The sequence below is a fragment of the Corapipo altera genome, unplaced genomic scaffold (assembly GCF_003945725.1).
Source record: "Corapipo altera isolate COAL_440 unplaced genomic scaffold, ASM394572v1 205, whole genome shotgun sequence".
In the NCBI taxonomy this organism is placed as follows: domain Eukaryota; kingdom Metazoa; phylum Chordata; class Aves; order Passeriformes; family Pipridae; genus Corapipo; species Corapipo altera.
Window position 1 is genome coordinate 119,304 of NW_020885046.1, and position 13,180 is coordinate 132,483.

The 13,180-nt window shown below is 45.4% G+C and overlaps 2 protein-coding genes across 2 annotated transcripts; both read right to left on the bottom strand.

Moving 5' to 3' along the window:
• Positions 1-153: 153 nt before the first annotated feature.
• Positions 154-4,602, bottom strand: GRP (gastrin releasing peptide). The gene is made up of 3 exons (XM_027668610.1): positions 4,425-4,602; positions 3,787-4,037; positions 154-570 (listed from the first exon to the last, which is right to left on the bottom strand). Exons 1-3 carry the CDS (start codon positions 4,567-4,569, stop codon positions 517-519), a joined length of 450 nt encoding a protein of 149 aa, XP_027524411.1. The 5' UTR covers positions 4,570-4,602; the 3' UTR covers positions 154-516.
• A 4,401-nt stretch (positions 4,603-9,003) lies between these two features.
• Positions 9,004-12,608, bottom strand: SEC11C (SEC11 homolog C, signal peptidase complex subunit). Its single transcript, XM_027668608.1, has 6 exons — positions 12,497-12,608; positions 12,060-12,169; positions 11,462-11,611; positions 10,249-10,368; positions 9,624-9,681; positions 9,004-9,198 (listed from the first exon to the last, which is right to left on the bottom strand). Exons 1-6 carry the CDS (start codon positions 12,536-12,538, stop codon positions 9,145-9,147), a joined length of 534 nt encoding a protein of 177 aa, XP_027524409.1. The 5' UTR covers positions 12,539-12,608; the 3' UTR covers positions 9,004-9,144.
• Between the last annotated feature and the right edge of the window lie 572 nt (positions 12,609-13,180).

Genomic DNA, 13,180 nt, shown 5'->3' on the forward strand with positions numbered 1-13,180 from the left:
CAGCGTCCCTTTATTGAAAAGGAGCGAGACCAGGGAGCAATTCAAGAAGGAGAAGAGCTTCGGTGGACAATGAATCATTCTCTTGTGCCTTTGTTACTAGCTGTGACACTGCCCCTTCCACTGATTGACTCAAATAAAAGCTTGAACTCAGCCTTTCTATCAGTACTATTTATTGCGAATGTCGAAATGGCATGTAATTTTGAACTAAGATATGAACTGATCGGATAGGTAAATCATGTAGTTAATTGGAAGACCCTTCCGTGACAATCATATGTGTGTGTGTGTATATATATATATCAAAGCCATTCAAGTGCGAAAATACAACCTTGAAAATGAAGTAGAGAGAGTTTAGTCATTGCTGAAACATACAAGAATATGTGTATTTAGGTATTTTACACAAAGGAATTCTTGTGTACAGAAAAGAGACCTTGTTGATTATCTGATACAATCAAGTGCTTGTGAAATATAGTCTCTTACAGCAAGTATTCAATTTCTTTGTGATTTAGAGACCTTCTTTCAGCTTGGAGTGCTCTCTTTCATATTCACAACTTGAAGCAGATAGTCCATCATCTAATAAAAAAAGGAGAGATATTATTTATAGACCAGTCCTGAAAAGAGTAATTCACTAAGTTAATAAACCTAATATAAGTTAATAAGCCTAATATATAACTGCTCTGGGTATTCACATAACAAGCACATTCCTAATAATCTTTCCAAAACAGACCCCATTTGTCTTGGTTAGTGTAATAACCGACTGCCAAAGTACGAGGAAAGTCATTCTCCCAAATAATTCTGTCTGCCATCTCATTTATATACTGTCTCATCAGTGTTAAAAAGCCAAGTCATGGAAACAATTTAAAGTTTATTTTCCAACTTACTTTTACAGTTAGTCCAACTCGGAGGAGAGATTTTCCTTCTGACCCGTAACTACATTAACTTAATTTATTCACAGAATAAAGAGCAGGCAAGGTATTAACTGAAAACAAGAAAACAGTGCAGGTACACCATCCTAAGCCAACCTCCCAGAACTATTGTGCTCATCTCTTCCACTTTTTTGACTACTTGAGTGTCGCAGCCATTATCCCTACTCTGGGTGAGTCCTTTAGTGAGAACTTTTTTATTCTTAAGAGATGTACAGCCCGCTGTGAGGATCAGTGGTGACTAATGCACTGGATGAGGTCGAGCTATTAAGCAAGGCCCTGAATTGAGTTACTGTATTTACTCCTGCAAACTTTAGCTCTGGGGATTCCTGATCTTCAACTTAAAAATTCGAAATTTAAATTAAATCAGCTAAATTCGAAAGCGTCCATGAAACAGAGTTCTCGTAGCACATTTCCTCCCAGCGCTGCCGGCCTTTGCTGTGCGCAGCAGGTAGGAACGCAGACTCCTCCTGGCTGGCACCTCTGCGAGCGCAGCCTCGGGCCCTGGGAAGTGCAGCCGTCAGTGGTGCCCTGCTCTGGGCCAGCTATTCCCTCAGCTGGCAGCAGGGTTCACGATTGCCCTTCTCTTGCTCCACACCTCAGTCCAACAGGCCACTGCGCTTCAGGGCAGAGTAACCTGCTGCAAATACGGTCTCTAGTTCCTCCTAGAGCTGGTCTCTGCTCCAAACTCACACATAATGAGGCTGGAAAAGTATTTAATGCCAAGTACAAGCTTTTTGTATGCCCTGTGCCGTCATTCTCAGCTTACTGTCTGTGGTCACCCACCCCCAAGGCAGGCAGCCCCATGCACCCATCCCTTCTGTGCGAGGACACCTTTGTTAGCTGAGCTACAGCAGCACCTGTCCAACCACAGTCAGACAGAGTTTGTAACCTGGAACCCCTCACACCCAGACAAATCTACAGAACCAAAACCCAAAGGTCATTTATGCTCTTGCATCCCTGTGCTCACGTGTGACTGAATTTCACATGTATATCAGAATTCCACCTTTATAGATAAGGTCTCTTTATAAAAAAATAACTTTTAAATTAAAAATAATAATTATTATTTAAATGTTTAGGAAACTATCGCAGCCCTCAAAAAAGTAAAGCACATTCCTTCCAATCTTCATGTTCTTTTCATCTGGAAAGATTTCAGAAACACCTTGACTTTCAGGTGCTGGGTTTTTACTTCCTGAAGCCAAAGGAAAAGCAGTACATTGTACCCTGTCTGGGCTGTGTATCAGCAGGTATTTGTGTCCAACAGCAGGAAAGCTCAGCTACTACTACTTTCATGATTATGTTTTACTTCAGGATGGAGAAACAAAGTAACAGTTGAATGACGGAAATTAAAGGTTCTGTGGCCACATGAGGTTCTGCGAGTTGTCCTATGTCTTAGTCACAGGAAAAACATGACCTTTTTTACTAATCATTTCAGAGATCTGGATGTTTAAGGCAATAATCTCATTATTCCACATACATGTTCAATGCCTGACCACAAAAATGTTGATATTAATTTAGGGTCACAGTACACACATATGGATATGATTCAACTTACTGGAGGCAACTTCCAGCCTTCATAAGTATGATTTATTGCCAGATACTTTTAGAAGCTAAAATATTTCCCTCTTTACATAGAATAATGGAATTTGTTAATCTAATTTGATTACAAAGCTGCACACTGTGGAGTTGAAGATGATTTCCTTTTTGGACAGTATTAATCACAGTTACTATAAGCATTGCTGTCATAAAGCCATAGCCAGAAAGAAACCTATGCACAGCGTCCAAATCAGTGGTGAGAGACCTAAATCACAGCTTAATTTAATGGGGAAATTTTTACCTGCATTCAAATAAAAGCCTAAGTATTCATGGATTTCACTGCACCAGGATTTCAGGAGAGGGACTGGGCCAAAGTTAACCCAGGAATATTAATTACATCATATTGCAGTAGAATATGAGAAGGAAAGAATCTTCACATTAATATCTTCAAGAGGGCGTATTAATCTTTTTATTCTATTCCAATGTCACCCAAAAGAATTCTGCAGCTTTATCATTATGTCTGTGCCTGAGGCATTAGAAAGAAAGGAGTCTTCTCGTAAATTCTGTGATTTACATTAGACCCCGATTACTTTCTGTAAAACTTCACTGTTATCCTTCACAATGTATTTTATAGGATTTTCCAAGAGAATAGGGGTAAATCTGTTCCACTGCCTTGTTGTCTTGTAAAATAATGCTAATAAGAACATTAACTTGAGGGATGAGGAGGCGGGTCCCAGGCACATATTACAGCTCACCAGTAGCCACAGACCGATTTAGCAAGACCACAAATAATCGCAGTAGTAGCCAGCACCGTCAGCTGGGGAAAGGCAAATGAGACAAGGACAGAGTTGGGAACGGAGGGAACTCTGCGGCCCGGTGGCTTTACCCAGGGACTGGCCGTTCCCCCCCAACCCAAGGAATAACATCCTGAATAGCGATGGAGCGAGACAGCGGGATGGCAACGCCTCTGCCTTCCTGTGCCCTCACATCTGTTTGTCACACCAGCTGGGCAACACAGAATGGTGCTGATGTGGTCACCTCAGCATGAAGAAAAGAATGGTTCAACCGAGCAGCTTGAAGGGAACCCAGACACTAAAATCTGTTTAATGCTTGCTGGTTTCATGCCCAATAACAAATCAATTCATCCAAAATAAAATCTGTGAGTGGCAATCTGTAATCAAGAGCAAAGTCTTACTGTACTGAATGTCTAGTGCATGAAATGCATTCCTGCTGCTTTTCTGGACAATCCTCAAGTTAGAGGAAGCTGATATGTTACTGTAAAACAAAAATTGAACACCGTGAGTGTCTTTGCAGGTGTTATCTTACTTACATCTTTCCAGCTGCTATTGTCATCTGTCTCCCAGGTGTTCCTGGTATACCAGGGAAGCCCTCCTTTTAAAAAGTGAGCGCTTTTATTTTCATTCCTTTCCAGCAGCCGTAGCAAATATTTTGAGATTTCTTCCCACTGCAGATAGTCTTCCAGCTGCTTGACATTGTCAGGTAATGCTGAAAATGGTGTTTTGCTTTCTTCTTCAAAACCATAAGGAAAATCTCCAGTGCTCTTTTTTCCCATTAAATGTCCTGTAACAACAATGACAGTAGCATAAAATTAACCAAAACGGGTAAAGATTTGATTGTTCAAATATCGGCTGGACTTTGCTACTGACTGATGGAAGGGAAGGGCAGGAGCTAGAAGATGTCAAAATTGAAGCACTACTGGGACTGCAGATTTTATCACGGTGTCGCACGCAATTAATTTCTTCTGTCTCTTGTGCTGCCTTGTCAGAGAAAACGTCGCCGAGAACGGGGCAGCGACAACCAAGCACTTTGCTCGGAGCTGCGGAGACGCACTCGGTAACATTTGCTGGAATAAGAAGCGGACTGAGAAGCTGTAGGTTTTAGACTTACCCCACCTTGACACTGGAACTCAGCGTTCCAGCGCCTTCCTAGGAGTCAAACCGGACTTACCCACAGCCCAGTGGCTGCCGCGGGGGTAGATCTTGGTGAGTGCGGGGGTCCCGCCGGGCTGCAGGGGCGCCGCTCCGCCCTGAGCCGCCAGCAGCGCCAGCGCCAGCAGCGGGAGTGCCCCGGGCCGCCGCGGGCCGCCCCCCATCCTGCCCTGCCGCCGCCGGGGCTGCTGTCGGTGGTGCCGCCGGTGGTGCTGCCGGTGATGCTGCCGGTGATGCCGCCGGTGATGCCGCCGGGGATGCTGCCGGTGATGCCGCCGGTGATGCTATCGGTGGTGCCGCCCGGCTGCGGCTCCGTCCGGGCGAGGCGCTGCCGCCGCCGCCGCCGCCGCCGCCCATTTATACGGAGCCGGGACGGGCACGAGCGGAGCTCCCGCGCCTGACGCCTCCTCACGGGGCCGCGGCAGCCCCGGCCCCCGCCCGCTCCCCCGCCCGCTCCCCGCCCCGGCCCGGGAGCCGCTCCCCGGGCGCTGAAGGGGCGGGCGCTGCCCCGGGGGGGCTTCCCCTCGGCCGCGTTCGGAAACACGGACACGGACCCGAGCAGGTGCCCCCGCTCCGGCCGTCGGGGATCGGGGCGGCGGGCCCGGGGCACCCCGGGGGCTGCGACGGGCACGGGCCAGCGGGAGAGGCACCGCGGCGGGGTCACCCTCGGTTCGCCTGCACTGGGTGCAGAGCGTCTTACCGTCCCTCACTGAAACAGAAAACCTTGCGCCAAACGCTTATTTTAGTTGCCAGTCTCAGGTAAATTTCCTGTCACAAGTGCCAGTAACGTGGACACAGCCTTGCAAGACTTTCTGCTTTCCTTGGACAGGGACCTGTAAACTTTCCAGCCCCCTGAGGCGCCTGGAACTGGCCAACCTTGTAGTAGTTAATGGATGAAAAGGTTTCCATCCTGAAGAGGCAGTGCAGAGAAAGGATGGATGAATCATGGAAGGAGACAGTATTTCCCTGTAAGAGCCATAAAGTTGAACACTTAAATACACACTCGGCCCCGGGCACGTCAGTGGTTCCACTGGAGTGAAGGTGGGTGAGTAGTGATGGGATATCAAATCCTGATGTGCTGTTTGTCCCTCAGGAGAACGACAGGGACAGGATGGAGTCATGAGGAATGGGCACAGTTTATGTGATGATTTTGCTCTCTGGAGAACTATGCCAGGAGCTGGGATACACAGTGAACAGAGCTGCCTGCAAGGAACCTGCCAGATCCTCTGGCTAACCCCACATGGCTGGAACTGAACTACACCCAACGGTAGCTCCCATGGATGTGAATTAACATAATTTCCGGGCAAACTCCAGTACAATCCCTTTTGAAGTCAATTGTGTATCCTCTTGTATGAGCTAATTTGTTCCCTTGTTTAGTCACAGTTTATTGCATCTTCTTTTACTGATTAATGTGATTCATTCTTTTATTTTGGTTATTAATTATGCATTCCTGCTTAATTTACAATAGTATTCTCATGCCTCAATCACGAGTTTTGCTGCGCAGTACAGCTACAGACATGTGCTCTGTGCTGGGTGACAGCTGATCAAATAAAACATTGCTGTCCATGGGAAGTTCTAATTGTTTGGTGCAACCCAAGGCAGGAAATCCAAAAATTCAGGAGACTGTCCATTTTCAGAAACCAAAACCAAACCCAAGGAAACATGAATTCTTATTCAGTTCCTTATTGACCAGTAGTGCCAAGTCTCTTTTACTGCAAACACTATGCAAACAAATAAACCTTCCTCATATGTTGTGTATGTGCCTTCAACATTTCATGTGTTACAGGCTATGCCTTCACATTCATTCTCATTCTGCACTGCTTTGAGCTCCTTTCATTAGTAGAGGCTGTCAAGGCTCCATGGTTTGGACCCCTCAAAGGCTGATGAATGCCTGGTCTGTGGTTATCAGGGTATCTGGGTGCTGGGCAGTCACGTCTGGACAGGCAGGAGAGCAGGGATGTGCCCAAAGAACGTGCTTTCTCCTTGGACTGGGTACCTCTCCCTCAGCCCAGCTGGGGATCTAGCCCACTCTCTGAATCAGCATTTCTTTACTTACTTGTTCATAAGGATAAAAAAACATAATATGGATTTATTCTAATTATCATTTTTATTAATCTTTTCAGAAAAATAATAATTTGATAACATAGAGAAACAGTATTCTGGACACTGCAACAGAAAAGGATTCAGGTACAATAAAAGGATGTTATCAGCTGAGACTGATTCACTCATTTGAGACAATCTTTCTCAAAAAAAGAAGCCTGATAACATAAATTTGTGTTTGAACATCAAGAAACAGCTCTCTCCATTTTGAAATACCTTTCTGCTTTTCATACATCCCACAGCAAAGCGAACTGTTGTGCTCCAAGGCAGGAAAACACTAATGGTGTTTAAATGCTATTACCACGAGAGCACTTTAATTTGCTTCCTTTACATTTCAGACAACTTATCATTGTTCTATCAGCAAAGCAGATTCTATGGAAATGAAAAGGGCTAAAAGAAAAATGGTGTGCCTTTCATCGTCTCCTTTGTAGCGATGCTGGAGTTAGACACAGTCAGGATGTATGGACAGAACAAACACTGGTCTGAGCGTATCAGCCACGTAATAACAGGGCACAATCACTGAGGAATACTCTGTAAATGTTGAAGATGCTGAATAGACTAATCTCCAGCACTTCCAACCCCCACCCAGGGCAGGCGTTCTGCAAACAACCTGAAAATCAGCTCACTGCAGCAACAGCTCCCTGAAGAACTGAAGACATTTTTCAGAAAAGAGCTCCACAACTTTACAGAGGCTGAATAATATGAAATAATAAACATTTATTTAATAAGGCCCAGTGTAAGACAGTTGATACTGTTTGTGCTGCGTTTTGGGAAGCCCCAGACAATTGGGAAGCTGAAGGAAAGGGATTGCTCAGTGCACATTTAATGTGTGCCAGTGTGCTGTGCCAGCCGTCCTGGTTTTACAGTTTCTGTGGTGGAGGGCTTCAACAACTGGAGAATTAAAATGGGAAGTGTTCATGGACACGCCTGTGGAGCAGAACAGCCTAGAGTGACCATCAGCCCCACTGCCTGAGCCCCTCCACGCTGACCAAAGGTTCCAGGGCATTGTCCAAACGCCTCTGGAACACTGAGCAGGGCATCGGGCTCCTCTGCAGGGAGCCTGTTCCAGTCTGACCACCCTCCCAGCAAGGAAATGCTCCCTAAGGTGCAGTCTGACCCTCCCCTGGCACAGGGGGCCTGCCCTGGATTCCCTGCTCCATCTGCCACTCTCCCAGTCAGAGCTGACTGTGCTCACACTGGGGCAGGTGGACAGAATAAATTCCTGTTTCAGCAATACCAGGGGAAAAAAAATCTTACTATACATTCACTGTCCCAAACATTACATTATTTTTCCTTAGCTGTGATGATACACTTCCAGGAAGACTGCATTAAGGATACCTACATTATTCTGACATGCCATTTACTATACTCAATTTTATTTCTACACAATTTGACACAAAAAAAGTAATTTTTATAATACAGGTGGACATGAAAACTGCTTAGTGGGACACAAAAGAAGTAATATTACTTGAAAAAATTCAGCAGTTGTCTGCTGAGCATGAGCTGTTACAACAGAAAAGGTGCCATTATTGTATAACAGAGTATTTTTGTAGAGATAAGGGATTACAGAAGAAACAAAACTCCAGAGGAAAAGAGCATCACGCTGTTCCTTATCAAAGCTACAAAAACAAAGCCAGGGAGGAAAACAAATTCTGCTTTGTTGAAGGTACAACACTAACAATTGAAGAGAAGAGAAAAATATAGAATTTCACAAAACGACAATTTCAGGTAGATTTTTAAATGAAAAATCAATTTTATTTTAATTTTATTTATTTAACACTATTCAGGTGTTACATGATAGGAGAGAATAACACATTCTCCAAACTGGCACAGGAGTTATGGTTTACCCTTACTGCCAATACCCCTGGAGTGTACTACTGTGCTATTCATTCAGTAATTTACAAGTGCTATTAAAGCCCCATAAAACCTTTTGGCTGGGTTTGTTTAACACCTAGGAACACAAAAGGCATAATGGTCAACAGCCTGAATTCTAGAAACTTACACAGTCCCTAAATAACAGGCCTCTAGAAATCAGGCCATCAGGGTTTCTGTCCCTACTCCATGAAGAAGGTTTGAAATTCAGGGGAAGAGCTCCAAGTCCCCGTTGCTCAGTTCCTAATCAGAGTGAAAGCCCCTTCCTTGGCTGTTTTTGTCACCACATCTGACTTTCCTTAGTCTGACCAAACCCCTACGATCACCACCTGTTCCGACCCAGAGGCCACGTCCTCAGAGGTACTGACAAATCCAGTCTGTGTGGTGGAGAAAAGAGGGCACTGACAGATTAAAAATAATCAAGGAAAAAGCCCCAGACAAAATGGGTGGAGAAAGTGGGTTCAGATGCAGGAGCATTCAAGATAAAATGAGCGGGCACATCAGGGAGAGCCCGTGGCTGCTTTAGAACATGACAGTGTCTTCCAGCCCAGGGCCAGGCTGACTGAGAGCAGTGTCTGTTGAAGGCAGGAAATGTGCCATTGCATAATTAACCAACAGCCAACAGCTTCACTCATTAGTCCTAGTTTATTTAGACAAGACAAAAGCTTGCACAGCTTTGGAACCGTATACAGAAATGAAACCATCTGAAATATATATTAGTTTTTTCCCCTGTACATTTAGCTTTGTCCTTGGGAAGCTGCCTGATTTTAGGACTCCCGTTTCAGCAGTACATAGGCTCCCATCACTGCCAGGAGAGCATACTGCAAGAAACCAGAGAACACACACTCGTTACACTCGCTCTTCACAGAACCTCCCAAAGCACAAACTGTTCAAAGGGTGCCCTCTCCAACAGCACACCTCCTCCAGGAGCCCACAGTTACAGAGCTCTGCTCCTCCAAAACTGCTCGAATATTTCAAAGGGATCACATTCATCACAAACAGGTGTCGCAACTGTGTGCACTTAACAAACCAAATTCTTATAAATGATGTGTTTGCAGCTCATCACAAACACCACGTTCTAGTGGGTAACACACAGGCTACAGTAAACGTGGAAACACAGCTCATGGGACATCAGGGACCAAAGCACAGAAACAAATTTATCAACGTGGATGCTTAGAGGCAACATTCTTATTGTCTTTACTTGTTATTTTACCAGGGCAAGTATTCAAAATGTCAGCATACATACCTTAAATTTTGGGTAGTCATTCATGATTATAGTTACCATTCCAACATAGGGCAAAAACCTAGAATTGACAAAACATTGACAAAACGTAAAATGAGCCCTCAGATATTAGATGGAAATATTTCAGTGTTACTCAGCCTGGAATATTTCAGCGTAAGCCCATCATTTACACCTGGGACTAATGCACACCTGAACAGGAAATTAAATTCATTAGTTTTCCTTAGGTAGAACTTCAATCAAGTTATCTCTGAAAAATCTGAAGAAATTTTATCTCAAGTGAGGAAGGGGACAAAGTCCAAAGCTCAAACCTTGCACAAAACTCCTGTGGAATGCTGTAACAATTTCCCAGGAATTTCCAGCGATTACAAAGATAAGTTGGTTAATTTTGTATTTAGAGAAGAACCATTTGTTAGATGTGCCTTTTTCCCCCCCAAATATTAATTTCCACTCCCACATCAGGGACAGGACTACAGGAAGGAACTTTTTCAGTGTGGGGGTATTTTTAATTACTTTTTTTTTAAGACATTAAAAAAATACCACACCAGATCTAGTTTGTATTACATTGGAACTAATTCAAGAAGGAAATTTTTTTTCTATTTGATTATAAAGTACATTTTAAATCACTTACCCTCTTGCTCTTCCAACAACATCTTTCTTCTCTAACCAGTTCTGACCTTCTTTGTACAAGCCTCTGTCATCAACTTCGTTATTATCACCTTTAGTCAGAAATTTGATGTTCCCATTTCCTCTAGAAGGCAATGAGGTGATAAACTAAACACCACTTAATTCAAAAAGCTCAATTAACATCTACAAAGCACAATGAGGATGAAAAGTACTACAAGATTAGATAACAATGTTTGCTTTCAGTCCTGCTTATTGAACAAACACCATTAAACCATTAACATTACAGATTTTATTGACTATATCTATCAAGAGGTATTAACAAGAAATGGTTTTAAAACACTCCCAGATTGTCATTTGATATAAGCAGCTACACAATGGATATGAAAGGGATGTTGTCCACCCAGGCACAAAACTTCCTCAACAAAAGCCTATGTGTCTGTCTGCATTTTCAACAGAACACAAACTGAAACCAAGTTATGAAGTTCACAATCTTCAAAATGGTTTTGCTGAAGTACTAATATCAAGAAACAAGGAGTTTTCATGATGATAACTTAGGTAATAAATAGATAAAACAGGAAATTCGTGGATATACATATTTGTTTCAAAAAATAACTGAAGAACAGATGTTACTCAAGAAATAAACACCTTCAGTTCACTTCCTGAGGAGCAAATATGTCAGTGCTTGCCACCTCCAGCTTAGCTTTTCACTGTGCAGAACTAGAAGCAAAATTGCCTCTGTTGTGCTTCAGAAGGAACAGTTTATCATTGCAGGCATATGCAATAAAGGCAAACCCCAGAACTCTCTCTGCTGCTCTTCAGCCTGAATTGTTGCTGGCAGTGTGACTAACAGACACAAGAAGAATAAGAATCTATTTTTTTTTTCTAGTCAAATCTGGAAAACCTCAGTTAGCAAAGATTATACACTCAACAGGCTGCACCTCCAGTTCTGACTCTGAATCCTCACCTTCTTTCAGAGATTTGCTCTTAGAAGCAGCTGTTTCTCACAACCAAAATCCCACTCCTACAACCAGCAGTACAGAAGTGGGTTCTGCTGCCATACACATTCCTGCTGCCAACAACTCCTATGGCTTGTGCCACAGGGTTCCTCTGAATTTCCTCTTAGTTTCTCATAAACTACTATCAAATTTAGAGTGTAACTGAAAATCCCAGGGAAAGAAAGTATCTTTAGAAACAAGGAAAAGGACAAGTTGCATTACTTTTCGTGTACTTTGATTACTCTGTGAACTATTGGAATGTCTCTGCCTTCAACTTTAAAAACAACTATTTCACCAGCTCTGATTGGGTCATCGTGGAAATTCGTTAGGAACAGCAGGTCTCCCCTGTGAAAAGCTGGTTCCATGCTGCCACTACGAACAACAGGAAAGAAAGAGTTTATTGGTATTATGGTAAATGAAAGAAGAACCATAAAATCAAAGAACATTTAGTTCTTACAGATAAACTCACGATTTAAATTGAAATCTGTAGCTTCACCAATTCAGTAACACTGCTCAGCCATGTAACACACCCCAAATCCCAGCAAGCAATCTGTAGGAGTTTATCCATCAAGTGAAGGAACCTGGACATCTCAAAGATCTCACACAGTTATTGCTCCTACAAACTTCAGCTGAAACTGGGCCATGGTTACAGCAGGGGCCTTTGCTCAGGGTCCAAAACAGAGTTAGAAGACAGTAAGTACTCAAGTACTTCTTTAAGTGGGTGGAATTTAAAATTCCAAATGTATCCAAGGGGAAAGGGGAAGAGGCAAAGGCAAAACGACACCCGGACTTGAACCAGAAAGCCTGTAAAGTGACTCACCTGAGCACCACGACAATGGGGCTCTCACTGCCAGTGACAACGATGAGCCCTTTCCAGATCATAAGGGCAGAAGACACTATCATAGCAAAATTTAGGACTTGGTAATACAGCTGTGTGAAACAAGAAAATCGGTTTTTAGTTACTGTATTGAATTTAGAAGAGCAACATAGAAACTCAGCCCATAGAGTCCAGGCTTCCCAGTAAAATCCTACTCTAACGCGAGCCTCATGGCCCAGATTGCCATGTCAGAATTCCTCATACTGCAGCATAAACCCTGAATCCACCGTGTGCCTCAGTCCTGGCTCATTCTACCCGGGAGCTGCCCGTCCCCATTTCTCCCTGGCGTAAAATACGGAGCCAGAAATGCCAGACCGGCGTTCCCGCCCGCACACCGCCGCCGAGGTGCGCGCCCGGGGGCTGCCCGGCCCCGCCGGTACCTGCCGCTTGTTCATGCGCCGCAGGTCCCCGAACAGATCCATGGCGGGCCCCGCCGGCTCCCCGCCGGACAGACCCGCGCCCCAACCGCGGCGCCGCGCCGGGCCCCGCGCTGCTCCCTGGGATCTGTAGTCTTCTTCACCTCCCGCCTCGCTGACCCTCAGCGGATCTCCTACCGCGCGAACTACAACTCCCAGCATGCACCGCGGCGAGGGGCCCTGAGGGCGAGCCTCTCGCCTGCTGCCCTTGGAGATGCCTGAGCAGCTGACTGTCCCAAGGGGCTCCCGGTGGGCGCTCAGACCCCCCCCCCGAACGGCGGGACGAGCCGCGCGGCCCCGCGGAGAGCCGGAACGGCGGCGCTGCCTCCCGGGGACAGCGTTTTGGGTCAGGCGTTTGCCGCGGGCACCCCTGGGGCCGCCGCGGCGTGTGCGTAGCTCATTGGCGGGACGGGGGCTGCGCGGGGCGGGCGGCAGGGGGCGCTGTGAGGGGAGAGCGAGGCGTGAGGGGAGAGCCGCGTGAGGGGCGAGCACGGCGAGGGCCGAGCGGGTGTGAGGGCAGGGCAGTGTGAGGGGAGCGGGCTGTGAGGGCAGGGCAGTGTGAGGGCAGAGCAGTGTGAGGGGAGCGGGATGTGAGGGCAGAGCAGTGTGAGGGCAGGGCAGTGTGAGGGCAGAGCAGTGTGAGTACAG

Bases quoted from the DNA above. Each gene is read 5' to 3' on its own strand.
- GRP (XM_027668610.1), bottom strand. From the start codon at position 4,569: ATGGGGGGCGGCCCGCGGCGGCCCGGGGCACTCCCGCTGCTGGCGCTG. The intron at 4,038-4,424 runs GTAAGTCCGGTT...TTGTTGTTACAG, and splicing joins CGGCAGCCACTGGGCTGTGG to GACATTTAATGGGAAAAAAG. The intron at 571-3,786 runs GTAAGTAAGATA...TTTTTTTATTAG, and splicing joins ACAATAGCAGCTGGAAAGAT to ATGATGGACTATCTGCTTCA.
- SEC11C (XM_027668608.1), bottom strand. From the start codon at position 12,538: ATGGATCTGTTCGGGGACCTGCGGCGCATGAACAAGCGGCAG. The intron at 11,612-12,059 runs GTGAGTCACTTT...TGTTGTTCGTAG, and splicing joins CCCATTGTCGTGGTGCTCAG to TGGCAGCATGGAACCAGCTT. The intron at 9,682-10,248 runs GTAAGTGATTTA...TGTCAATTCTAG, and splicing joins GTTGTTGGAAGAGCAAGAGG to GTTTTTGCCCTATGTTGGAA.